We start from the raw sequence: 26,799 nt of genomic DNA, 5'->3' as shown, positions 1-26,799 counted from the left end.
AATACAGCCTGCAAGCTGGGAAGCGTATTCCGCTCGCCGTGGACCATCCAGAACCACAGAGTTCTCAGCTGCACTGCTGGAACCCCCGACGCCTGGCCCATGGGGCTGACCTGGTCTCTGACTGCAGCGCCAGGGCAGGTGCTGCCAATTCGTCTACTTGTGAGAAAATCCTAAGTGGCTCAAGTCAATCTTTTCAAAATAAAGAACGTTCTGTAAAAGCCCACGGTAGGAAAATAGATGTTTCGTAATTTTAGAGTTGCACTAACGATGATGTTGTTCTTGAGGTTTGGCTGTGTGTTCTCAAATGCTGGCTAGAGCCTCCACGGGAAACATGATTAGCACGTCCCTGCACCCCGCCTGGGGGCCTCCCTGTAACCCACTCTGCTCAGAGCCTAGACTTAGGGATTTCCAAACCATGACGCATGTCTAGAAATTCAGTAACTTCACTTTCTTGAATAGAGCCAAGGTGAATTCACCCAACTCCCATCTATAGTAAAATGAGGTTTATGCGGTCTTAATAAGCATATATTAAAATACATATATATATCTAAAAGCAAATATTAATTTGTTCCTTTAATGCTGTTCCCTTAGATTTCCATGTCGTTCATTGGAATGAAACACATGATTTGGGAAATTCAAACAATCTCCTGCTTACAAGGACAATTTCATTTATTAATGGCCTATAATTAAGAAGAAATTGTTAGCTAAACAATTAGTTGATTTGTCTGAAGAGTAAGAGGGAGTAGGTGGTTCATTCATTTGCTAAGTGTTCTTAGCTTTGACCTACTTTTCACTTATTCAGAATGTTTTCTAGATTTGCCGGAGTTTTTGGACCTCCTCAAATGAGGAAAGCCAACGTATTTGTTATTTTCTTTAGGAGAAAGAGCAGTCTAATGTCTACAACAGAACATTACGTCATAAGTCAAATTTTTATTTCCACTCTACCACCTGACCTTAAGGAAGGTGTTTAACCTCCTCGCTTTGAAGCTCCCGACCTCTGTAAAATGCAGATGTTAAGAGTTGGCATCCACATTCGGGTTAATGGCATCATGACTGAGGGACCTGGTACAACTTCCTTAAAGAGAAGACACTTTATATTGATGTAATTCTTCCCTGAAACACAGAACATTGGACAACTTTTTGCATAAAAGACTTAGGATGTTTTTTGGAAGATGACTATCTTTTTTATGATTATTAAGAGACTCTGTGACCAAACAGCACCTTTGGCACAAAGGCCTCGTTGTCGCATGTGGTTAACTACAAACAAGAGATGAGCAGAAAGCTCTCAGTGAGGATTCTTCTGCTCAGTAAGCTCCGCTTTTACAGGGACACTAAAGAAACACTCTGTAACACAGGCAACAGCCTCCGGCCGCCGCAGCCTAGCCCTGAGCTCACCTGACTGGACTGTCAACGGCTAACCAGGCGTTAGGCTGAGCTGCTTAGGACAAGATGCGGATTTAACAGAACTGAGTTAAAGCGTTCTGAGTGCGGTATACAAGCAAAAGAAAAAAAAAATCATTCGTTCAAAACAATACAAAGTGAGTGGTCCTGAGTGTAAGGCAGTCACTGGACAGGCGGTCAACCCAGGAACCTGAAGCGGAAGCGAGGTGGGAAACGAGACGGAGGACACTCCAGGGGCAACTGCGAACTGCACAGCCGAGGGGCCCGCACCACAGTGTCACAAAAACGCCGTGTCCATGTTGGAAATGAGTATTATTAGGAACCAGACATCAGTGGCTCAAGCTGAATCTTGCTCTGTCTAATTCTTACCAAGTCACAGGCTGCGTTAAACCCAGTTTAGCGCTACGTATTTTCAGACGGTAAACTTTTATCTACAAAACAGAAATATTGGTTCTTATCTCCTTGGCCTTACGGGTTGCACAAGACTTTTTAAGTCGTTATCTGCTCATAACGACCACCACCATCACCTCAAACATGACTTAAATTGGATCTGAGCGGACATCCGCACACCTAGACCCAGGGACCTAACGACCCAGTGCGCGCGATTCACCTTCGGGCTCGCGGATTCTCCTCCCGGCCGCCGACCTCCGGAGCACGCTCCGTCCCGAGTTGAAGAGGCTGGCCAGCTCGTCCAGGGGGCTGCCCAGAGGCCTGGAGTTCGGGGGGCTGCAGGGCACCGGGGAGGGGGCGCCGGGGTGGGCCTTCCTGTGGTCGGCCCAGGCCGCCTTCCCAGGTGAGTAGGGGATCTTGGAGAAGGGACTGCAGGGCGCCCCCGCCTGGGCCGAGTCCAGCTTCGGGGGGCCCTTGGGCGGGTCTGCGGGGGCCCCGGGCCTCCCCACACCGGGCTCGGGCACCAAGGTGAAGTGTGCGGGCAGCCGGGGGGCGGCGGGGGGCGCGGGCGGGGGCGTGGGGGGCGGGGAGGCTCTGTGCGCGCCGGGGGACACGGGCCGGTCGCCGTCCCCCTTGGGGTTCTTGGGGTGCTGGGGGGACAGGGGGCTGGCGCCCTCGGGCTGCACGGGGTACTTGAGGTTGGTCTCCAGGACCGGCAGCTTTTTCACCTCCAGGGGCGTCAAGGGCGACTCGTCGGACGCGGGGGAGCAGGTGACCGGGGTGGGGGGGAACACGAGGAGCGGGGGCCGGTGCGGCAGCAGGTTGGGGAAGGGCGCGGGGATGTCGCACGCGTCCCTGCCGGGCCCAGGCGCGGGGCTGCCGGCGTCGCCGTCCTCCGGGAGGAAGGGGCCGCGAGCCTCGCGCGGCAGAGGCGGCGACGCGGACGCCGCAGAGGCGCCCACCCCGCGGCCGCCGGGGTCGTCGGGGGGCGCCAGGTACTTCATCTCCTCGTACACGGCCTCGGCCTGCTCGGGGCTGCCGGCGCGGCCCAGCATCTCGATGTACACGGGCTCGGGCTCGGGCTCGCGCGCGGGGGGCGCGGGGGGCGCGGGGACCCCCCGGGCGCGCTGCGGGCCGGACCCTCCGCATCGCGCGCCCCCGGCCCCGGCCGCGCCCTGCCGCGCGCCCGCGATCTCCTCCGAGGAGCCGCTGAGCTTGGTGTGCGGGCTCCTCTTGGGCTTCCGGGGCGGAATCTTCTTCATGGCGCTGTAGTCATCGCTGTGCGGCCGCGGCCGGGCGAGGCCTGCGCGAGGGACAGAGAGGGTGGCTGTGCGAGGCGGCCCGGCTGGCGGAGCCGCCGGGACCCCCGACCCCGAGGACCCGGCCTGCGCCCCTCCACCCTCAGGGGCCCAGGTCTCCCCACACGGCCCGCCGCTGCCAAGAGGAGAGCGAGATTTGATCGTGCAGCTGCAGGACAACCCCCAGGGGGGACCCAAGCAGGCCCAGGAAGGCCAGCCGCGGGCGGGGGAGGGGCCGCGCTGCTGCTGGCACCTGCTGGCACCTGCGCTCGGGCCTGCCGCAGGTTAGAACTAAGTGACCACTGGCTGCCCCATCCTCACGATTTCAGAGACGAGGAAATGGAAGCCTAGGGAGGACAAGCAGCGCAGCGAGTTGGCCCCGGTGGGTGCCTCCTGCGGAGACGCCTCGGCCGATCATTCAGACTGAAACGAACACAGCCAACACCGACGCCCACAGCTACGTGCGTGGACAGACCAGTTTTCCAAAAAGGACCTTGTTAAAATTATGCCAAGGGCAAGTTTCACCACTAACTAATATATTTGAATCCTAACAGCTTTAACAGGGAAGTGAAGAGGCTAATATTAAAGAACTTAAGTGAGAACTTCTTAAGCTGAAAAAAGGGAAAGTATTTAAGAAAACAAATGAGCATAATATTATTAGTATGAACTAACTTTCAAAGAGGCAGAAAGACTATTTAAATATGACTCAAAACATTTATTCATGTTTAAGTTAAAAAATTCTAAAAGACTTCTCTTTCTCATTTATTTACTATAAATTATGGAAGATTTTATTAAATCTAATTTCTCTGGACACTGAGATGTTAATTTTAGAAAATTACTGAAATATCAAAACTTCTCAAAAATCTTTAACTACTTTACAAATTTGGTCTTTTGTGAATCTGTAGGAATTCTTGATATAAATAAGTACGTCTAACTGTGCTGCGTTCCTGAGTGATTCAGGGCAGCTGGAGTTTTCTCTCATGATGACTGCACATGTGATGGGAGTCCCATCTCCACTTCTGGGGTGACAACTCCACTCTGAGGGTTAACAAGAAAGGCTTTGGAATCAGATAGACTTGGATTCACGTCCCACTACGGCTGTTTTTTTATGGCATTCTAGGCATGCCTTTAGCTGGTATCATTCTAGGCATGCCTTTAGCTGGTATTTATTGAGACACATTAGTGAATATACAGAAAGTGCGCCCCGCCTTCCTCTGCCCCACTGGGAGGTGTGTCAGACAATAAAAAAGAAGTAAAGAGAACAAATGAGCAAATACTATAGCATGTTAGGGTGCGCTATGAAGTGGGAACCATTGGCCATAAAGGGTCACAGAATTGTGTGTTTGTGTGTGTTTGCAGGGATGGCACTGGTGCAAATTACAATTTAAAAAGAGGTCTTGATCAAATCTCTCCAGGCTTCAGTGCAGTCATGCATAACGGGGTGATATCAGTGACTCTCTCAGAGGTAAAACAGACACTGCATGTCAGGGCTGAGCTCAGATGCTGACACCCTGCAAGCATGGAACAAACGGCAGCCCTCCAAGTGAGAATGGAAAAGGACACAGTTCATTTTCTAACTCAGGGGACATCTTTGAATGCCAGTATATTCAGGGTTTCCCCCAAAGCAGCCAACTTTTAAGAGCACAGAATACCCAAACTGCACATTCTGTCACAGAAGAGCATTACCCCAGGCTTTCAACGTGCTAAGACACAGCCACTCGTAAGCTTCTTCCAGAAAGCCAGTGAACCAGACACAATTGTAATGTTGCTATTACAGGGTCATGGAGACCAGGGGAGTCTTGAAGAGACTATTAGCAGAAGCGTGACCCTCAGGAAAGCTCTTGGTGAGGTTTAAAGGAAAGTGAGGAAGACACTGGGTCCTGAAGGAAACATAAGCCTTTTTACACCTTTGTGGAAAGTTTAGCAACACTGTCACCTGCAGTAAAGTGGGAACTGGATGACACACCTGTGGACCTGGATGATGTAAGTAGGGAGGTTTTTAGGGTGTAAAAGCGGCCCCCTAGATTCTCCCAGCTGCCTACAGAAAAACAGATAATCTAAAGAAAGAACTATTAACTATAAAGGAGTTTGGACTTTCTGAGTTTGAAAATAAAATTGTTTCTCACTGCCAGGCCATCCAGATAGCAAAAAGCTCTGAAGTTAAGAAATGATTTGTAAGCAGAGAATAAATCTCGGGCATTTTCAGGGAAACACGATCTAAAGATGAAGCCAAGGTGACTATAAACCCCTTTATTAAGACCTCAGAAAGATTTAAGGTGGCCCTTCACTGGACCCTTTCAAAGTAACAAAACCACAGGACTTCTAAGAATATCAAGAGTATTGCCCCACAGAAACCTTGCAGGTAAAAAAAAAAAAAACAAAATAAAACAAACAAAAAAAGAAACAAAAAAAACATAGAGAAGAGATTATCTTAAAAAGATTTGTGGATGTAGCTTTTGACTAATGAAGTGGATTATAAATTGATTCATAGGAAACTCACAAAGCTTTTAAAGGAATTGTATCAGCTATGCCTTGAAAAGGGTAGAGTTAATACAAAATAAAGAGGCTACGGTGCTTTAAAATTTTATGAGCAGCAGTCAAGCTGAGAAAACTACCAGCACCAAACAGGAGTCACCTCTTGTGGGTGAGGAAATAATATCCAAAGGCAAGCCAAGATTCCAGAGCATGGCCCTAACTGCTATGGAAAACACTTCCTAGACACTGGGACTACATCCTAATCAAGGCACAAACAAAAAGTAGTGTAGAGAACAGGTAACTTGTCTTCAGAGAGTTAGGGACAGTACTGGGGGAGCCTCCACCTAAGGGGCTTTACCCGAGCAGCCAGGATACCTGGATCTGATTTCAATGGTGTGATCTGGGCCCTGGACTGACTTGATGTGATGATGGACTGAGGCTCTGGGGGAGGGGTGGCGTGAGTGCCTCTTATATTTAGGTGGGATGTGAATTGTTTTGTCCAGAGGATGGACTGAGACTGTCTGTACTTTCTGAAAACCACAGTATGTTCCCAGTCCTACCAAGGGGTAGAATCTATTTCACTTTTTAAAGCCTAGATGTGCCTTTGAGACTGCCTGGTGGATGGAAGTGGTGGAAGAGATGCCGCCTGACTTCCAAGGCTGGTTCATAAGGGATAATACAGTTCCCGCCTGGGGCATTCTCCTTCCTGGCGCATGTGCCTTTGACTCACTGATTCTCCTTAGAAAAAGTCCAGCTGCCCTGAAGCTGCCAGGCTACTCAAACCAAGTGGAGGAGCCACCTAGACATAGAAATGGCCCAGGAGTCCCAGTCCCCAGATGTCTAGGACACCAGAGATGCAAGTGACTGGCTTTCAGGCGATTCCAGCCACCACCTGCAGCTTCATGGAGGACCTTGAGTGACAGCCACTCAGATGAGCTCACTAGACACCCAGAACCTAAGACAATAATAAAGTGATGACATTTTATTTAGATATCTAAGTCTGGAGGCTGTGTTAAGCAACAATGGATAGCTGATATGATATTCCCTCAAGGCAAGCTTTAGATGCAGAGAAAAGTTTTTTTTGTATTAAATGATTATAAATGAAAGTAGCATGGCTTGTCAGGAAGTGGTTGAGAAACAGACTCTCTAGAATCTGACTGCCTGGGTCCAAAGCTCGGGCGTGTGACATGGGACAGGACACACACTGCTCCCTGACTCAACATCCTCATCTGGAGAGGGATGACAGTCTCTCTCCATCAGGTAGTTCTAGGGAGTGAAGACACTCAGCATAGTGCTTGGCACAGATTAGACACTTAGCAAGTGTCAGCTGTCACCACCATCATCATGTTATTACCACAGAACCGGAAATTAATCACGAGTTCTGCAGAGCGTGGTCTGGGGTCCCTCGGTATCGGGTCACCTGGGGTGCCTAACAGAGTGTGGGTAGCGCACTTCCTGGAATACCCCATGACTGCCGAGCTGCAGTGTCTGGGCTGGGACCTGGAGCGCTTCCTTCTGCATCAGCCAGAATGAGACCACCACAGTCAGAGAATCAGAGCCTAATCTGGTTTCATGGCTGTTCCTGTGTGCCTGCGTGTGCGTGTGTGCGTGTGCGTGCGTGTGTCCACACAAGCCCTGGATAACTGTTCACTTGCAAGTATGCACTTAAGGGCTCTTCAAAATGAATTCACATGAAGAGTTTTCTTAACAATTTGTTTGAGTCCTAAGACTCACGGGCAAAGCATTTGGGACGAGTTGATGATGTCAGTGAGATGGGGTCAGGTGGATATTTCATGGTCACAGACCACCTTTAGGCAAGTCTTACTGTCCTGACAGTAACTTCAGGGACAAATGCCACATTCTCAGCCCTCTCATTATTTCTTAAACTTGACTCTTACCGGAGTTACTGTGTGATGACTTGTGTCATTTTTAAGTTCTGTTAGGAGATAAAAATTTTCTTGTACGAAATACTTCCCCTTTGAATTTTTTGCCAAGGCGTGTCAGTGACTTTGTAACAAGACACGAGTTATCGGGGCCCCTTCTCACTCAGACTGAGATGTCTGCATATTAAATATGTGAGAAAAAAGAAAAGAGAAGCTTGTATATCAAGAAAATATTCATACAGCTCCATTTCCCGCAAAACACAGTTTATATACGTAAGTACAAGAATGGGTTAGCTGTGTGGCTTAATTTGGAAATACTGTTAGCTTCCTTTTTTTTTTTACTGTCTTGTTTATATATTTATTCTAGAATAGCATTTGGACCACAGTAGGCACTTAATAAATACTCATTAAGAACAAATAAATAAATGTTAGAGAAATATATTTCTTGTACTGCTTTCATGAAAATAGAATTCGCTTGTCATCAATCAATCAAAACGAGCACAATTTGGCAAGATCCAAAGTGTAACCCTTCATGTTTGCTGACTTATTTTTCACAGAAGCCCCTTTATATTTTCATCTAACACCTGAAATATGACAGAAATGAGGTTCTCCTTGAACGCTGCCCTGAGAGCGTGTCACTGGATGTAACAGGAGAACGTGACTGTCTGTTTCACGATCTGTCCATTCAACACGTATGAATTCAGTGTATTCCACGAGCCTGGCCTCTCCCCGAGGGCCTCGGAGACCAGGGGGAAGAAAAATGGCCACACGGATTATGACAGAAGCGGAGTGACAGCATGGAGAAGAGAGCGCCAAGGAGCACAGGGAGGCTGCACAGTGATGAAAAAATATGGATTCCTCCTCTGATGTTATGTGTAAGGGCTGGGCTACTGGAGCGTGAAGGAAGGTGAGTGAGGAGGTCACGTGGCCAGGGTTCAATGTTGGAGCCTACAGCTGCCCAAGAGAAACCTGACCATCCAGTCGTCGCCGTGCTGGGGAGAAGGCCAGCACGCTGGATTTAAAGACTCGACTTTCTAGAAAAGCTCCCAGCTCAGAGCTCCCTGGCAAAGAAAAAGTGAAGTGGGGACCCTGGTCTTCCTTTCCTTGTCTCCGTTTGCAAAGAGCAACCCCAGACTTTTAAAAATCAGACTTTCAAATAGTTGGCTCCAGCTTGTTAATAGTTTGCAAACAAGTGTTAAAATTTACCAGCCCATAAAACTGGTTCCAGCTTTTCAGGCGCAAAGATAGTGAAAAAAACCCAAGCCCACCGGCCCGCCTCGCTTTACGACTCCGTGTTTATTGGATGAAAACCTGAGAGAGAGGTGCGTGTGGAGGGCTGGACTGCAACGCACCCTGACCACGGGCTCCTCCAAGACTCTTGGCCTTCATTCTCCGCGGATCTCTTTTCACCTGACAACCTTCTGAATGGATGAGCAGTTTTACTTGTGAAGGAAAAGATCTTGAACTCTACTGGTGGTTCTTGTTCTTGTGAGGAGTGTTCACAGAGCATTTTTATCAATGAACAGATTTCCTCCCTAACTTTTGCAGAAGAAGGATAATTGTGGGACCTGTTACTAGGCGCAGGAAAAAAAAAACAAAAACTCAGCGTTGCCCTGGTGATAGAAATAAGAATTTGAAATCAGTGCTGTCTGCTAGAACCTTCTGGCAGGATGGGAAGTTCCACACCTGCAGCTGTTGAGTACTTGGAACTAAGGACTGAGGCACTAAATTTTAAATTTTATTTAATTTTAACTATTTTAAATTTAAATGGCACAAGTGGTTAGTTGCGACTTTCTGGACACCTTCAGCATGAAGGTGGGAACAGAGCCACTGCTGACGACCTGTTTATTGAAATCCAGGGCACTGCTGATCTGAATTTAAGTCTGATTCCGAAGCTACAAAAACTAGCCGGCGCACCTGCTCCATCCCATCAATCAGGTGAATTTTTTATCCTTAAAGGCCCATTTAAAGCACATGCCCAAAGGCAGGAGTTCGCCCGCAGCCGCAGGAGGTGCGTGGGTGGCTGCAGGGAAAGCAGGATGAGGAGGAAGGACAAATGCAGCAGATGCTGAAGAAGGAACCAACAGCAGCCTCCGAGGTGTGACGTCCCCTGGGGCGGGGCTGCGTGGGGCTGGGCGGGGAGACACCCAGAGCATCTCAGAGCCGCATGGGAGCTGAAATGAGGTTCTGAGAACCTGCAATTTATACAGAAGTCTTGCAAGTCTAGTGGTCACATAACGCATTGTAAACAGCAGCCTTAGGAGCTCCGCGCCTTCTCGCAGTAGCTGGAGTCTCAGCGTTCCACACCTGTGGCCTTTCTTGCTTCCTCTTTCTAACCATTCCCCCCCCACCCCGGTCATTTGCTTTTATATAGATTTTTATCTCCTGTGGTTCTGGAGTGACTTTTTTAAACTGAGGGGTTGTTTTGTTTTGTTTTGGGGCTGCACATGAGAGAACTCAACTTTATACTCAATATTTTCTCTCCTTTCACACTTATGTGACACACTGGCACCTGAATTTCTCCGAAATCTCAACTCTAGGACAGGTGAACATTCCCTGTGCACACAAACCGAAAGCAATTTTAGACTTCCTGGGTATTTTGAGGCCTCCTTATCCAAACCTAGGGTTTATTTGGTGTTCAGGTTTGGGTGGCCTCCATCTTCCATACAGTGCAACTTTCGATCTTTTTTTGGTATTGTTTTTTTTCCATTTCTCATGCCGTCTTGAGTCTTTATTTCACATTTTCCCATCTCATCAGGCTTAGCCTTTGAGATGTGGTCTTCCTTCCCCAATATGCCCCCCAGTCTCCTGTTTCTCCCCATCTTTTTGAGATCTGCACTGTAAATCCACTGCACTGGTCTGCAAGTACTACTGGTGGAAATGGGACCAGCCTGCTTTCTCAGGGAGTGTGCACGACCCGCGTGGACTCCGGATCCCTCCTGGTTTGTGGAGTCCTTTGGGAGAACGGGAGAAAGGCGTGTTTCTGTGGACAGCCCTCGCTTTCTGCCCAAGCTGCCATCGCTATGCACCCGAAGACTGTCCTCCAGACGATTTCTCTAACGTCATGTTCCCCTTTTGTCATTGTCCTTGTTACCAGCAATGCTAAAACGCACACACTTGTACTCTTCTCCCCAAAGAGATGAATTTTTTCTACCTCTCCACCTAAGCATTACCATAAGACTTTCTGAATGATTCTGGTTTGAGGCTCCTCATTCAATGCTGAAGTTGGGATAAGAGTTAAAGAAATGATACATAAGTAGCTTTTCCCTAAGAGGCTTAGAGATTTGAATAAATATTATTTATATTTAATGATTAAAGGGCCCCTGGCAAGCCGACAATGGATTTAATTTTATTAAAAATATATTAGGGCAACATGACTGCCATGGGCACTCCAAGGCTGGAAGAAAGTCAAGCATCTGCGACTGAGTGGGGTGGGCTCCTCCCTGCGGGGGGGGGGGAGGGCGGACCCCTCCCTCCGAGGGTGGACCCCTCTCTCCCTCCCTCCCTCCCTCCCTCCCGAAGCTAACCTTCACCTGCCGAGTCGCTGGCTGCAGCCCACAGGCAGGCGCTCACAGCCTCATAGGAGGCGCTCAGCCGCGTGGTGGGGTCCCTCTTTGGCTTGGGCGGAGGCTGTTTCCGTGGTGACGGGAGGCCACAGCTGTCATCGAGGCCAAACACCGAGTGCAGAGACGGAGACCGGGTGGACGCGCCAGCCAGGGACTGGACCAGACTGTCCACCACCATGGGGACGGGAACGGAGCTGCAGTGGAAGTGCCTGGGTCCACCCTTGTCTTCAGCTCTGGAGGAGGGTAGGAAGCAGACACACACGGCCCCACCAGAGAGACCCAGATGCATTATTCAGACGGTAACAATGAACCAGTTCAAGCAGACATAATCAAGGCTTTTTGGTAAAGAGCTTCCTGCAGTGGCTGGAGGATGCCTGCTGGTCACGGCACACGGGGGAAAGCCTCCTGCCCTTCCAGCCCCGCTTCAGGATAAATACGCCCGCAGGACGCTCATCATGAGCACTTAGAAAACATCTCACACAAGCGCAGACGTCTCAAGGAGGGCCACGTGTGCTCTCAGGCATGGGCTGAAGGAATTGTTCACACTCTGATTATTAAGCAAATCAAAATGCCAGGATTTCGATCTGAATGATAATTTCTGGGAAATCCATCTTAATAGAGAGCTACTAACGCATCAGATACTGGAGGCCGGCACTGCTTCCCCTTGCAGAGGTGGACACACTTTACTTCAGACTATCAGAGACTCACCTTCTCCCTGTCTCTCTGTCTCTCTTTTCCTTGCCACCTAAATTCCATCAGCAGTTATTTAATTATGTGCAGAATTATTATTTCTCTTCTATTACTCCATCTGGCTGCCCCGTGCCCAGGGAGCTGCGGGTGTTCAGTAAATAAATAGGCAGATGCTTCTTCACTTAATTTTGTATCGGGCAAATGAATACATAATGAAACTGAGAAATTGGGGTGGCTGGTTAGCTCCAGCAGAGAAGATAATAAATATTATTCTGGAAGTCATATAAAATTAATAGTTATCTGGTTTAAAAAAATTCCTCTGGCTTCACATGTCAATGTGATCATGTGCCAAGGAGATGCCAATGCGCGCTTTTACATGCAGTCTCTGAACGTTTGTTTTTGTAATTACATCTCTGTGCAGCAGGGCACCAGCAGGGCTGGGATCCACTGCGAGGCCAAGTCAGACGCCCGTGTAGAAAACGAACTAGCTGAAGATGAAAGCGTGGCACTCAGTGGGTAATTTGCTTTCCCTGTAATGTTTAATTACAGTTTTCCGTACAAAGGGAATTTTTTCAGTATTTAATCACTGAGATGTCTGAAGCTAATTAGTGAGAGACATCACCATTTCCGCTTTAATAAAAAATCCTTTGACACAGGCGGTCAAGGCGAAGGGGAACCGTTTTCTGGGAGAAACCACTAGACTTTACCAAGTTCCTGGGGAAAAACAAACATCTCTCTGACAGCAAATTAGGGCAGAAAGCACCCAGGTCCTTGGCCTCCCGGGGAGGGCTGTAAATCATGGGTGTCACAGAGAGGCAAGAGCGCTGAAGTGGAGAGGGGCCTGGTGGGCCCCACGTGTCTATTCCAATCTCAGCATCCGTGAACTTCAAAATAACACCTTCCCCAAAGTGCTCCTCCTTGGCAAAGATGTGGGCCTCTCCCTAGGGAAACGCAGCGCATGCCACTGTTGCCTGATTTCACCGCGCTCACGGTTTTGGCGTGGCGTCTCCACTCCGGGGAACTTCAGATTTTCAGAAGTTCCTGTGAGTCAGCCTTATATCCATGACACTTGCATAAAGATGGAGAACCCAGCTGTACATTTTCGCTAAGACAGAAATATTAGATGCCTTAAAACTGTGCTTGAGATGGTAAGAGAGGCAAGCATTGTAGGGGAATCAGTTATTTTATGTGATTAACTAGCACACAGGGCATCTATTTCACGGAAGGAAGGCCCAGGAAAAGCATCCTTTCAGATGTCAGGGGGTCTCACCTAACACACCGTGATTGCACACAGGCCTGTTCCTCTCAGTGCCAGCACATCTGATGAACTCTAGGCCAAGGGCTAGTTCCTTCGGCATCTTCCAGCTCCACGGGACCTGCTACAGGGGTGGCTGCAGGCGCACACAGTCTGGCCTTACCTCTTGGCTCCTCCCCCTTGCGTGGTCCTGGCCTCCGCCTTCTCTTCGTGGAAGGTCACGTTCACTTCGCTCCGCAGCCGGTCGTTTTCGCGGGCGATGTCCGAGGCGTTCTGAACCACCAGGGCGTCGTAGGTCTTCAGCCCCATGTCCTCTGTGACCTGCAGGAAGCTCCTGATGGACGTGACCTCCTGCTGCGTGATGCTCCTTTTCTGATGCAGATGCCGGCGTGCTAAAAACCCTCTTATAACTTTGGCAAAAGAACACAATCACGGGTCAGACGTGAGAAGCAGAAGCAAGAAACCCAGAGGGACAGCAACAGAAGTCACTGATACATTCACGTCCGGGCAGCTATGAAATAAAGCGTATTGAACCCAGACTAGGACTTGACTGAAACACTCTAATCTTGTGTTAAAAAGAGATACCTAAATTCAGTGATGATAACACTAGAGGCAAAAGTCCTCACCCCGGATGAGATGGTGCAGGTAATGTTATAATAATACCACATTTCTTGTGGTAACACAGGCCGGACATTGACGGACTGCATTCAGATCAGTGGGAACGAACAAAGTCCACACCCAGAGAATTCTGGGTGGAGCTCCGACCAGACCCTTTGGGGAGGTACTGATCACGCTTTGTTCTAACAGATTCTAACAGAAACGCCTGAGGCTCATGAAGCAGGCTTTGCAGACGCTACACACGTATTACCAGCAAGCCTGTGTGCTGCACCTCAGAAACGGACACACGGTAACTGACTATATACTTCAATTAAAAAAAGACTGTGACTCAACTCCTAGAAAGACTAACACTGCCTTTACGACTCCAGGAAGACATTGTGTAGAAATACGGGGCATCCTTCCTGCTTTCCGGGGAAGCAGGGCCAGAAGGTCATGCACGAACTGGGGGAAACAGGTGAATGAAGACACTCTGAAAGCACTGATATGTCAGTAACAGATGTAAGACTTGAAAATTAAAATCACGCCCACCGCTTAAAGACACTGCCGTGAACTCTAGTCCATCTTGTTGGGCACAAACTCAATGATCATTAACGTTCCGGTGTCTCCATTTTGTGCCCAAAGGAAGAGAAGCTTAGTGAGGCTAAGAAAACAACTCCAGGTGAACACAACCAGCAGAGGCTAGAGGTGGATTCAAATTTCTGTCCTTATGAGACCAAACTCTGCTGACCAGCCATGTAGCTGCAGTCTGTAGCTTTCAGGGAGCAGAGCTCAACAGGGAGGTCGCAGGGGAGCACATTTGGGATCAGTATGAGGAAGAACTTTCTAACAGTGAGCACAGGTTGTAAATGCATCAAGCATCTCCTGGGAAAGAGAATCAGCTCTCAGCCCCTGGGCACACTCAAGAAGCAGGATGGCCCCTGCTCAGGGATGCCGTGACAGGTGCAGGGCGAGGAATTCCAGTTCGGGCCACTTGATGCTAGGACGCATCCCTTCTAAGTTTCTAATGGTGGAAGGAGTTGTTTGGATTAAGGGAAGAGCTATAGCTGCAGGGAAAACCAACACATGTAGCAAAGACACTTCATTCACATCTGGAGGGGACATCCCTGTAAAACGTTAAGTGCTTTCAAATATTCCCTGGCTACAGGACGGCAACTGCGCGCTTATCTGCATGTCTAGGATATTCAGACGCCTTTCCTTGAGCGGGATGTGGAAAGTTGGATACAACTTTCTATACTTTTGTCTTCAGAGGCAAATAATAAGCAGACATCTAAAACGCACAAGGCTTTTTTTTTTTTCTTCAGACGGCAATACTAAATGTTTAGTTCCTTCGAAATGCGGTTGTATCAACTGTGAAAACAGCCGTGCTGAACTAATCTAAAAGAGAAAATAATTAAACAGTAAAAGGTACCATCAGACTTTCAGGAATATAAAATGCGCAATAAAATGCAGAAGTGTTAACCAGGTGACAGGCACACCGAGGGAGAGAACTCAAATTGGCCTGCTCACTTGCTCATTCTTGTTACATTAAAACGACAAACTGAGACACTGACTTTCGGAAAATGAGAGTGAGGGTACATTCAAGACGTTTAATCTCTTGGAATAAAGGGAAGATTAACATGGACCCGCCAGGCTTCTGACTTCCAACTACAGCCAGACCTTCACTGGCTCCATGTTTACCCAGGAATCCACTGTCCTGCGTCTGACTTGGTTTTCCCACACTTCATGCTCCCAGTCATCAAAAAGCCTTTAAAGTTGTTATACCAGTTGCTAAAAGGTGGTATCTTTTATAAGAGATAATACAGATACATTTGCCACAAATAGATAATTGATACTTGTTCTTTCTGACAATTTCACGGAGGATGGAGTGAATGCGTTACAGTCAGAGGGGAACTTCTGTTAGGAATAATTTGAAGTTGAAATGATTAAATTTAAGATGGAAAGTTACAGCTGTCTTCCACCCAATATTTACAAAGAAAAAATGAGAACTCTAGAAAAACTGGAAATGACTCCAGATGATACAAATTCTGAGGAAATTTCATACTAGCCCCAAGTACTGAAGCAACGGCTCCAAGAAATGTAAAAATAAAAATCAATAATTAACGCTTTGCATTGAAGAGCCTGTAATTTAAAAAAATGCTTTGATAGCCATTATTTCATTGATGCAATGGTAAGTTACGGTTTTTATCTTGACGCCATTTTTTTCAAAAAGCATTCTCGATTTTTGTCATTAGAGGTGAAGATGGAAGCAGAGGCCTGCTCACTTCCTGTCTTTCAGGTCCGTCGGGCACAGCGATTTGATATTTGTAACCCACTACGAGAGAAATCTCTGGTGGGCACCCCGAGGGAAGACAGGGCACACACACATCCTTCACGCAGGAGGATTCCAGGGGAATCTGACCCCCGCCCTGTGTGCGTGTGACGCAGGGCCCGGTGGAACCCTCAGCTGACCCCGTGGCCGAGGGGCCGAGCGCTGGCCTTGTGAGCGGTCCCCCTTGCAGCCTGAGCATGGTTATGATTTTTAAAATGTACCCATTTTCGATGGTCACTTGGGTTTCAATAAAAAAAAAATTCTACATGGACGTCCTCAAAGTCAAAATGAAATAGATACTGTCTGCTATCAAAGGTAACAGCCCAAACATTATCACCCCTTCACGAAGGAAAAACGAAGGCAAGGATTTTCCCAAGGCACAGCAGAATGACAGCGAGGAGGTCTGGCTGCTTGGGGTGGCAGTCCTCCAACTCGAGCAGACCCGGGAGCCAGCTCTACAGCAGCACCTGAGGGCCACGTGGTTTTGCTGTTGGTTGGTTTTGGTTTTTCCGTCACTGTGGGTTGAAAGGCACGCTCTTCTTGTCCTGTGCTTCTTGAAGGATCAACAGGCATGAATATTTTTAAGGTGAGGGAAAGGCACATTGGTCTTGTCCTGTGCTTCTTGAAGGATCAACAGGCATGAATATTTTCAAGGTGAGGGATGCATAAATTAAAAGATATGTGTATCCCCTCTTCCAAATCATGACTTAGGTGAAAATTTGATACAGAATTGCAGACGGAATGACCACCAAACAAAGCAGGAGCCGACCCTGCACACTGATTTAGAGAGGCAAATAGCAAACTTAGCCATAAAGCTCCCTAAATTCCTAAATCTATTTATTTGCCTGAACGTAGTGTCTAGCCCTAACCTTAACCCTAACTCCAACCCTAGCTAACCCTAGCTAACCCCAGGGTTAGGGACGGATGGACACAGTGCTGGGTCAGGGTCCACTATAACGCAGGCATCACGAGCATTTAAACTCTGGGGTGCACTAAATGATTTTGTATTTCACACCTTAACAAAGTTCAGAAGCGTTAGCGTGGAGTTGTTACCTTTCTGGCAGGTGATAACTTTTCTCTGCAGCTGCAGGCACAAGTCATTTAGCTGGTTGGCATGCCAGTGTTTCAGAAACACTTTGCAAACTCCGATCTAAAATGCAAACAGCAGGAAAACATTTAACAGCACGAAGATGGGGACATAATCAGGCAAGAGAATCTTCCAGAAGAAGATTAGAAGAAACAAACCTAACAAAATTAATTCCAGTACATCATCCTTATTTTTTTAACACGATTACATTTAGTTAAAATCCCAAAGGGTTTGTTCTAATAAGTATGTTTGCTGTGCGTACATGGTCACTAATGGTTGCAAATACCCAGACACTGCAGTTGTGGTTGTACTGTGTGGTGCAAGAGACAAACACTGGCCCTGACCCTTTGTGGGAAGAGTCAACCGTTCCTGTGAGTGAATTCCCAAACTCCAGGGCTAAACCCCGTCTTGCCTTTCACAATCCCTTTCTTTCTTTGACTCAAAGCAGGGAGGCTGAGACTATGAAAAGGAAACGCGAACACACAAAAAGACCAAAACCAAAACCAACACAACTTAAAGCTGACACACAGAATCGTTGCAGTTGTGTTTTCCACTACACCATGTATATTATACATTAGAAGCTTACGCAACTGCAACTACAGAAGCTCAGCATAGAAGTGGAAAGTCTCAACAGTCGCCCCTGAGCAGTCGGCCCCCAAATGCCTGCATACCCGGGGGCTGTACGATGAATATTCTCATGTAGGATTTTAAAAAGGGAATTTCAGCGTGTACCAAATCACTTTTTACTAAAAGCTCCGCATCTAGGTAAGCCTGTCCAAACGTGTTATTGATAAGGACAGCTGCCAAAGAAAATTCTCAAAAACATGTGACAGCAAGCCGCATCTGTGCATCGTGAAAATAGGTTTCTTGTGCGTCACGTGCATTTTCCAGGAATTCATAGGACCGCAGCAGGCGTGAGGCACGCCCTTCACAACGATGCTCACAGCCTTTGGGGGGGGGGTTGCAGACGCAAGTAACTGCAGGAGAGCTGGGACTGTGACCGAGGGACGCCATGGAAGTCAGAGGCGAGGTTCTGTTAGCTGAGGAGCAGACACTGTCCAGGCAAAGCTCGTGGTGCATTCACAGTCCCCCCCTCGGCGCTCGAGACAAACATCCTGAAAAGCAGAGGAAGACTAGCACGTGTGTCCCCAGGACAGAGCCATGCCACAGCCTGCGTCAGCATCACAGGGACATGTAAAGTGGGCCCGGACGCGCACCGTGAGGTGCCAGGAGGGCCCATCGGTCAGACTTGCCTTCAGAGTGCTTGGCCAGAGATGGTCTGTGAGGCTCTTTGCAGGGAAACTGAGTTTACTCCAAACACAGCTCGTCACGCCTCACCCTTCTGTCTAGTTCTCCCCATAGCCATGATCTGCTGTCTTACTGAAACACACTTTTGCATGAGATCGGAACTGTGTGTCCTGGCAGCCAGGCTGGTTGGCTGGATGGACTGAGCGCGCTCTCGACCGCTCTCCTGTTTGGGGGCTGGCTGACCACACGTGCTCCTTCATTTCCTTTTCTTTCAGTCAGTTGAAATCCGAGATAGTCTTTGGAGTGGGCGGCCACAGTGAACTGTTGCTTTTCCCCCATTGTATTGCCATTCTCTCTTCCTAGTTATTTTCCACAATTCATTTCTTTTTCCTTCCCATCTGCTGACTTCCTTTGGCAGCCAACAGGAAGAACAGTTGGTCCTGTCTGCGTGCACCGCGGAGCAGATCTGAGACAGGCGCTGGGAGGAGGCAGCATGTCATCTTTCTGTTCATTGTCGACTCACTGCAGGAACCCGAATCCCAAAAGCGAAATCCATGCAAACCTGGGTTCCAAAATGAAACTCCAGAAGACTTTTGGGCACCAAAGCTACAGGATGAGGAGAATCAGCAGTGACCACTGGGAGAGCTGATACAGGGCAGGGCACACCCCAGGGACGAGACCACCGGCATGGAGACAGGAGAACTGGGTTCTAATTCTACCCTCTTCATTCAACAGAGACCCTTGGCAGGAAGACTGCGGGACGGGATGACTAAGATCTCTTCTAGTGGCGTTTCTAACAACCATCCAAAACCCAAAGTGGGTTTACCTTGAGAGTTGTGCTAGATCTGGGGATACGGAAGAGGTCCTCCCTCTCAAATGGCTCCTCGTTTACTGGGGAGGGTCAGCAGTGAGCAGACCCAGCAAGAGCGCATGCTCGGGGTGATGCCAGAGCCACGCCCACGGGCCCTCGGAGAGGGAGTGCTCACCAGGATGGGCCAGAACTCACTGAGATGCACACTGTCTAAGCTGGTTAGTCTTGAAGGACAAACAGGAATTTTCCAGGGTTGGGGGGAGATAAACGTGGGACAGAAAAACTAGGCAAGAAGCAGAAAACAACAAAGTCGCCTGATGCACAGCCGTGTGCAGAGCGACGGGGGAAGAGACTGCAGGTCCGAGTAGGGGCCACATCGTGAAGAATAATCCTGGAAACGTGGGGATTTTCCTGCGAACAACATGTACACAATGGAAGATTTAAAGAGGATCCTGTCTACATTTAATAAAAATAATTTCGAAATTGTATTTGAAATTTATAAAGTTCCTGCTGAAATGTGGCTGGAGAATGGGCTGCTGGGCTTGGCCTTATGGGGCGGGACACTGTAACGCAACGAACGACTTAGGTTTGGAAGAGTCTACGGCTGTCGCTAATCCATTAGCTGACTGCTGTCAACCCTTCACCCACTTCCAGGAGTGGAGCTTTGATACCCATTCCTCTGCCTCCAGACGGGTCTGGATGACCTTCATTTGTATTTCCAGAGCACACTGTAAACGATTCTTTATTTCTCTTATTGTGCCATGCCGTGCATTTGCCATTACACATATATATTTGTATCTCCTGAAGATTATGAGGACATATTCTGGAACTTCGTAAGTGGTAGGACTGCGGGGAAGGTGGATTCAGATTAGAAACAGATGATGAGGAATTGCGAAGTCCTGGTATGAGATGAGTCATAGTGACAGATGATCATGTCGTCAAGGAGGGAAATACGGTGCGATGGACAATGAAGGCAGAAGCCAGACCCTGAGGTCATTCAGCGAGCTGGGGGTGAGTCATGGAAGTCGACAGGCCATAGACCAAGAGATGGGAGGAAGGAGAGAAAGAACCATAGGACAGGAGGCTGGGGAGCGATGACTCAGCCGACCCTCCCCTGCACTCACACGAGGAGAATGAGTGAAAGAGAAGCCCTGTAATAGAGTATTTTCAGGGAACAGCCAGTTTTCAGTTTACAGATGGCCGCTCACTCGGAAGGGGAGTAAATATGGATGAAAATGGGTTTTACTCCCCAAACATTAGGGATTTCATAGTAGCCGACAGTGGCAGTTAAGAGGGGTCTGAGTGTTTCACACGCGATCTGTGAGTCAGGCCAGACTCCGAGGGAGGAAAAAGGCGACTTTCTGGGGTCGTTATGCCCATGAAAATTCTCCCTCCCGCAGTAAAACCAAGGGCTTTGTAAGTGAGGGGGGCTTCTGGGCTTCTGAGTCGGTGGGGGTGGGGGGGAACGCTGAATCCACGCTGCAAGTGTCCTGCGGAGACACAGCTGCAGACTTCGAGGCAGCGGCCGGGTGCGGTGCCCGCATTCACAGCCAGGGGGTTTTAACAGACTCTTCACTCAGCTACTCGGGTGGACTTCACAGTTTCCAGCAGGCTCGCTCATCCATTCATTCATTCGTTTTTAATTTTTACTGTTTACCGTATGACTTCTTGGCAGATGACCTGTATTTGGAGATGCTCACTAGAAATCTGAGCACTTGTTTGGCTTTGCCGGCCTTTTAGAGATGCCATGGCTGTCGTTGACACTTCTTCTGTCCTTGAAGAATGAAAGTAGCCACTCAGTAGTATTTCAGATTCCTTCCTCAGAAACCATTCTGAGTAATACATTTTAGTCCCCTGCTCTCACCGACGCTAAAGATTAGTGGGACATAAACCTAGGAACCTATCTTCACCAGGAAAACCCGGACAAGATCACATGGATTCTAACTTTCCAGGGATTTACATTGTCTGTTAGTGACACTGGCTAAGGGTCTGATTTTGTGTATGTAATGAATTCATGTACAGTTACTCTGTAGTCAGTGCCGTGAATCAAATCCAACAATTAAGGCTCGCCTGCCTGAGACCAGACGTTCAGATCACCAACAGTCTTGATCTGGGTTGCGTTCTCTTACAAACACACGTTCTCACAGCCAGACAAGGAGAGGCTGACCCGTCCTCCCTCCCCGTGCCCTCCCCGACGCAGCGTTCCTATCTGAGATTAAAACCTGAATGTCATCCTGACTCCTGTGAAAGTAAACCATCTGTGAATTAGAGTCAGCACCATTTTTATTCGAAAACAATCAGTTTTCTTTTTCTTTTTGAAGTGACAGATTTTAAAAGATTAAGCAAAACTGTCATGGATGACTTCATAAGTTTCAGTTCCCGTTTTCCAGTTTTCGGGGATATTTTCTTAAGAGGTGTAGGCTGTGGGAGCACAAACAAGGGCTGGCTGGACCATTGCTATGGGGCAGGGTGGCCTGGAGGCTGAACTGGAGAGGCAGCGAGGGCACCTGGGGGTCCTCCGCCTCCAACTCCTCACCGATTGCTTCCGATCACGGAGATGCAGACAAAGGAGGAGGGCAGGGACCCACACTTCCTGTTTCCAGGGCAGGGGGTGCGCATCACTGGCCTCACCTTTTCAGGGACACCCACCACGTGACCACCCCTTGCTGTTTGGGGGATCGTGGGCAAAATTACCTTCAGAGTGATCTTTCTGAACATCAATCTCATTATGTTACTTTCATGCTTAAAATTATTTAATAGCAGGTCATGATTTTCAGGATAATGCTCAGATTCTTTTGAAATGTTACTAGACTTCCTATCGCACGAGCCTTCTTCAGTACATTCCAGTTTATCTGTTCTCAAACTGAATCATATTTCTTACTGTTCCAAAATGGGAACTTGCTTTTCCCACCTCCAGCCTAATATAGACTATTTATTTTTCCTTCGTACCTTTCTCTAAATCATCTACTAGATAAGCTCCTGTTCATCCTTCAAAACACAGATGGCTTCACGAGCTCTCAGTCTAGCGTGTATCTTGTAAATTAAATTCATTAAAACAGCTTATCTATGTCACTAATAGACCGTGAGATATCTCCAGAATACCACCGAATTCCTGCTTTTGTCATTATTGGTCCACCTGTCTGAATGTTCAGCTTGACTGTGAAATACCTGTAGGCTAGGATAATGTTGGAAAAATATAAAGGTCATAATTGGCAATCTTAATATGTGAAGGAAAGCAGACGGAATGATAAAATGGGGGAAGCGGAATTTCAAAGAAAGCGATTTGAGTGGACACTAGCTGTAATGTGAACTCAGATATGTGAGTTTTAATTTATTTCAAAGACTTGAATCTTTAAAAAGTTAAATCTATTGAAACTATATGGATTCATTCATTTTATAGAAACGCACCCAGTGCTGTTCAAGAAACAGAGATGTTAAATTCCGTATTTCTGGTGCCATCACAGTCTGGTGTAGGATCATTGCAAACCCAAATCTAGAGCTTACCGCGTCCTCTAATTCTTTACCTGCTCGCTGACTCACCTTGCATACAGCCTCCAATTTATCAATGTTCCAGAAACCTTCACTGATTCTGTACTGCCTGTAAGCTCAAAAGCATACTTTTGAGTTTAGTGTCCACAGCCCTCCATAATATGCTCTTTCCTCACCTCGGAAGACCTAACACTTTTTACTCCTCTAAAAGAGGTGCCATTGATCCTTATTCCAACCCCCCCTCCTCCCTGAGAGCAGACAACCCGAGTGAGACCTGTGCAGGCAGGGTCCCGGGCCCACAGCTCCTGACGCACAGAGCTCTCACTGATGACGCCGCCGCGGCCGCCACTGTTGTCAGCTGTCCTGCTTTGTGTCTGGGTCTCTAGTTACTGCACGGATTTCATTCATGATACTTTATTAATTATATTTCAATGAGAAACGGTTTATGGGGAATGCTTATATTTTTCCTGCAACATGCTTTCTCTTTGTTATTACAGATAAAAAAATTAGTCTTTAAAAAGTTTAATCTCCCTTGCTCTAAAAACATCAGCACTATTCAAATAGATATGTCCTGTTTAAAGCCAAGATGCATAATGTCATAACTGCATTAAAAGTATTCAGCTTCTTTCACTGCAGTGTTAGAATTTCAGACAAGATGCCCCGGTACCTCTTAAAGTGCCCTGCCAGTGTCAGTCTGTTCGGTTTCTAAAATAGCTTTATTTACAATGATAAGAACAACACACACTTTCATGTGTTTTGATGTCTGTGTCACTCTCCCATCAGACTTGTTTTCCTTCCTGCTGATCTGAGATGTCACTGTGCTCCTTTAAAGCACAGTTCATTCTGCTTTCATCATGCAACATACTTTCCGTACCTCCCAGGTAATCCCTTCCAAACAGAAACAGCCCCCCAAACCCCAGCATGTCCACATGCTCGCTGTGAGCCGTCCTTCACACATTCCTGCTGCCTTGTCATTTCACATAGTGCTTACATGCATTGTATCTCATCTCCTTCCTGGCTTTCTGGCTTCACATTAATTCAACTACCTACCTTACTATCTGTCTGTTCTATTCATTTATTCACTTATCATCTATCCATTCATCCCTTCATCCATCCACCATCTGACCCTCCCTCCATCCATCTCTCCATCCCTCCCTCCATCCACTCTTCCATCCATCCCTCCACCCACCTATCCAACCATCATCCTTCTATCCATTCATCCCTCCATCCCTCCCTCCATCCATCTTTCCATCCCTCCCTCCATTCATTCATCTATTCCTCCATCCATCCCTCCCTCCCTCCATCCATCCACCCATCCATCCATCCTTCTGTCCATCCATCCACCCATTCATCCCTTCATCGCTCCCTCCATGCATTCATCCACCCATCCATCTGTCCATCCTTACATCTATCCATCCAACCAACCATCCATCCATCTAACCATCCATCCATCCGCCCATCCACCCCTCCATCCTTCCATCTCTCCATCCACCCATCTATCCACTCCTCTATCCCTCCATCCCTCCATTCATAAATCAAACATTTGCCAAGGGCCTTCCTAATACCAGCCACTGTGCCAAGCTCTAGGACCACGAGGATGAATAGAACATGGTCTATCCTTTCAGGAATCTCAGTAAAACAACCATTTTAACTAAAATCGATCTTTCCCAGGTTTAATTCACATATTTCCCCCATTTGCGTCCTTGATTCCTGAAGTTTCCACAGAAGACCACAATTTTGCCTATTTCTGTTTATTACTAATATTTTGGTATTTTACATTTTCATGGTAGAAATGTTCTAATGTTCAGTCTGGCTCTGAATGTACTTTTAAACATCCTCAAATGATACATTTGGACTAAAACACAGTTCTTTTCTCTTTGTTATAAATAGACTATTCTTGAAGTTTAGCTTCAGCACAGAAAAGATAATTACAGCCACACGCATCTAGCAGAGCGCTGTATCTTCTGGTATTTGAAGGAGGTGGTTTGGTTCGAATTACATATAATTACAGGTTAAGAAAAATTAATTACTCTCACCTAGAGTGGTCTGACCTGTACAGCAAGCACTGAGGAATGAAACTACTATTTTGAGCGTAGCAGTGAATTACTCACTATGGGCGCCTGCGTGTCACTTTATTACGGGAATCGTATCAGTGTGGTCAAGAACGCTTAAAAGAGAAAGCCCCTGTCCTCCTCCCAGAGTGACCCACTGTGAGAAGCAGCCAAAGCCAAACCCTAACGAGGCCGCTTGGCCCCGAAAGCTCAGAGGACGCCGCAGGGGTGAGCACGAAGCACCTTCAGTCTGTCTTTCTAACAAAACGGCCTCAGTGGTGCGGACGACGGTCACCTGCCGCACGGAGCGTGTGTGACGCGTGAGCAGCAGCAGAGGCGGCGCCGCGCCCGCCGGGCTGGGGGCGCGCTGGGGGCGCGCAGCCCTCGGCGCCTGCTGCCCCGGGAAGGGGAAGGCTCCCGGCCCTTCGCCCGGGCATCTGGTCTTACATGGCTCATCCTTAAGAGTGCGTGTAGATATTTTTTAAAAAACCTCGCTTTCCTAATTCCCCAAACGTTTGCTCCGTGGCGTGTCCGCGGCTGCTGTGCGCCGCGCCCCGTAATCCGGCCGAACCGGCTCGCGCGCTCTCCTCCCCGGGGGCCGGGCCCCTCCCAGCCCCTCCCAGCCCCGAGCGTCCCGCGCGCCTCTGGCCGCCAGGCTCGCTCTCGTGAGGGGGGGCCGGAGCACGGCCCGGTCTCAGCCAGCGGGCGAGCCACCCGACGGGCCGAGCGGGAGGGTCCCGGCCACCCCCAGCGGCCCCAGCGGCCCCTGCCCTGCCCACGCTGCGCCCCCTCACCTGGGCTACTCCTCCGTGAGGTTCGCTGCCTTGCTTCCCGGCTCTGGTCTTGTGTTCCAACAGTGCATTTTTTCATGTTTCAAGCATAAATCAGATCACGCTGACACCCTCCTGCCGCCCTACTGATGGCTTCAGGTTGAACTTGAAGTAGAACACTGCGCTTTGCTTGCACACGTCCCGCGGGCTCTGGCCCCTGCGTCCCTCTGAGAACCCATCTCAGCCGGGAGACTCTGCCCAGAGGGTGAAGTTGGTTCCTGATGCGCAAAAAGCCCCTTAGCAACAGGGTTCGTGGCACATGACTGTGAGGGCTTGCTGAGTGAGCACACGAAGACTAGACGGCGAACAAGAGGTGGAGCTGGATTCGGCCCGGACGTGGCCGCCACCCCCCCAGTGGCTGTTGAGAGGCCAGGTTGTCCAGGAAGGCTGTTCACTGAAGGGCCACCAGCCACTGTGACAGCTAAGAATCTTTTTGTCTCCCAGGAGTATTCTCTGACTTATTTCTCTCTCTGGGTGGAGGAGGGTGACGGTGAGATGACAAAGGTCGAAGAACACTGCCCTACGGCGTCCTCTCTCCCCTTCTCACCGGAGCCCAGGGCTCCACCATCCTGCCCCCCTCAGCTCTCCCGGGCAGCCTCCCCCTTGGGTCTGGCACTCCCTGCTCCCACCCCAGTCCTGCATCCTGCCCCATCATGTCACTGGCTCCTTCTTGCCCTCAGAGCTCAGCCAGAGCCTGTCGGGTTTGGAGACACCCGTTATGATCACTGCCACCTGAACTAGGGACACTGTGATTGGCCATCACGGGGTCTGCGGTGGTCCCCTCCAGGTGAGGGATTACAGGAACCTAACCTGTAACTATCCGTTTACTACTTATGGCCCCCCCCACCCCCACCCCCACCCCCTGACTAGACCTAAGGCCTGTGCTGGGGGACACAGCGTTCTTCCTTACCGTCCCCTTACAACTGCCTCGTGTGACTTCAGGACAAAAACGGGGCTCAACACACGTTTACTGACTTGCTCAATCAACAGACCTGGAATCGGAGGAAGGCAGACTGATTTCTAAGGCATGAAATTTGGATTAAGAGTAGGCAGTTTTCACATCACAATTGTTGAGTGCCATATTACACTCGGCCTTTTGTTCAATGAAGCTGAGAGGGAAAACACAAAATTGCTTTAAAAAAGAAACCATCACACATATCAGCAGGACTTGACTGTGGGTCCCTAAGGAACGTGTGGTAACAGGTGGGAAGTCGGTTCATTCATTCATTCAACAAACACTGGTTGAGTGTCTATTATGACCCAGACCCAGGGGAAGTAAGAGTGAAACACACACACATGTGTGACAATATATAAGGAAAAAAGAGAAGTCCTGTTTGTCCTCAATAAAATTCATGGTGAAAGGGAAAGAGACATGCTTTCCAAGAATCAAACATCTGAA

General features: G+C 48.5%; 1 protein-coding gene across 1 annotated transcript in view; it reads right to left on the bottom strand.

Moving 5' to 3' along the window:
- The window catches only part of LOC140694371 (unconventional myosin-XVI-like), a 124,995-nt gene that overhangs the window by 51,111 nt on the left and 47,085 nt on the right, over positions 1 to 26,799 (bottom strand). The window contains exons 7-10 of the mRNA XM_072957641.1: positions 16,938 to 17,034; positions 13,122 to 13,368; positions 10,975 to 11,246; positions 2,012 to 3,094 (exon numbers count right to left, since the gene is read on the bottom strand). Of these exons, the coding sequence (XP_072813742.1) occupies positions 2,012 to 3,094; positions 10,975 to 11,246; positions 13,122 to 13,368; positions 16,938 to 17,034 (1,699 nt within the window). The remainder of the gene's footprint in view (positions 1 to 2,011; positions 3,095 to 10,974; positions 11,247 to 13,121; positions 13,369 to 16,937; positions 17,035 to 26,799) is intronic.

This window comes from Vicugna pacos, unplaced genomic scaffold, assembly GCF_048564905.1.
Source record: "Vicugna pacos unplaced genomic scaffold, VicPac4 scaffold_21, whole genome shotgun sequence".
NCBI classification, from domain to species: domain Eukaryota; kingdom Metazoa; phylum Chordata; class Mammalia; order Artiodactyla; family Camelidae; genus Vicugna; species Vicugna pacos.
This window is presented reverse-complemented; position numbering and strand designations above follow the sequence as displayed.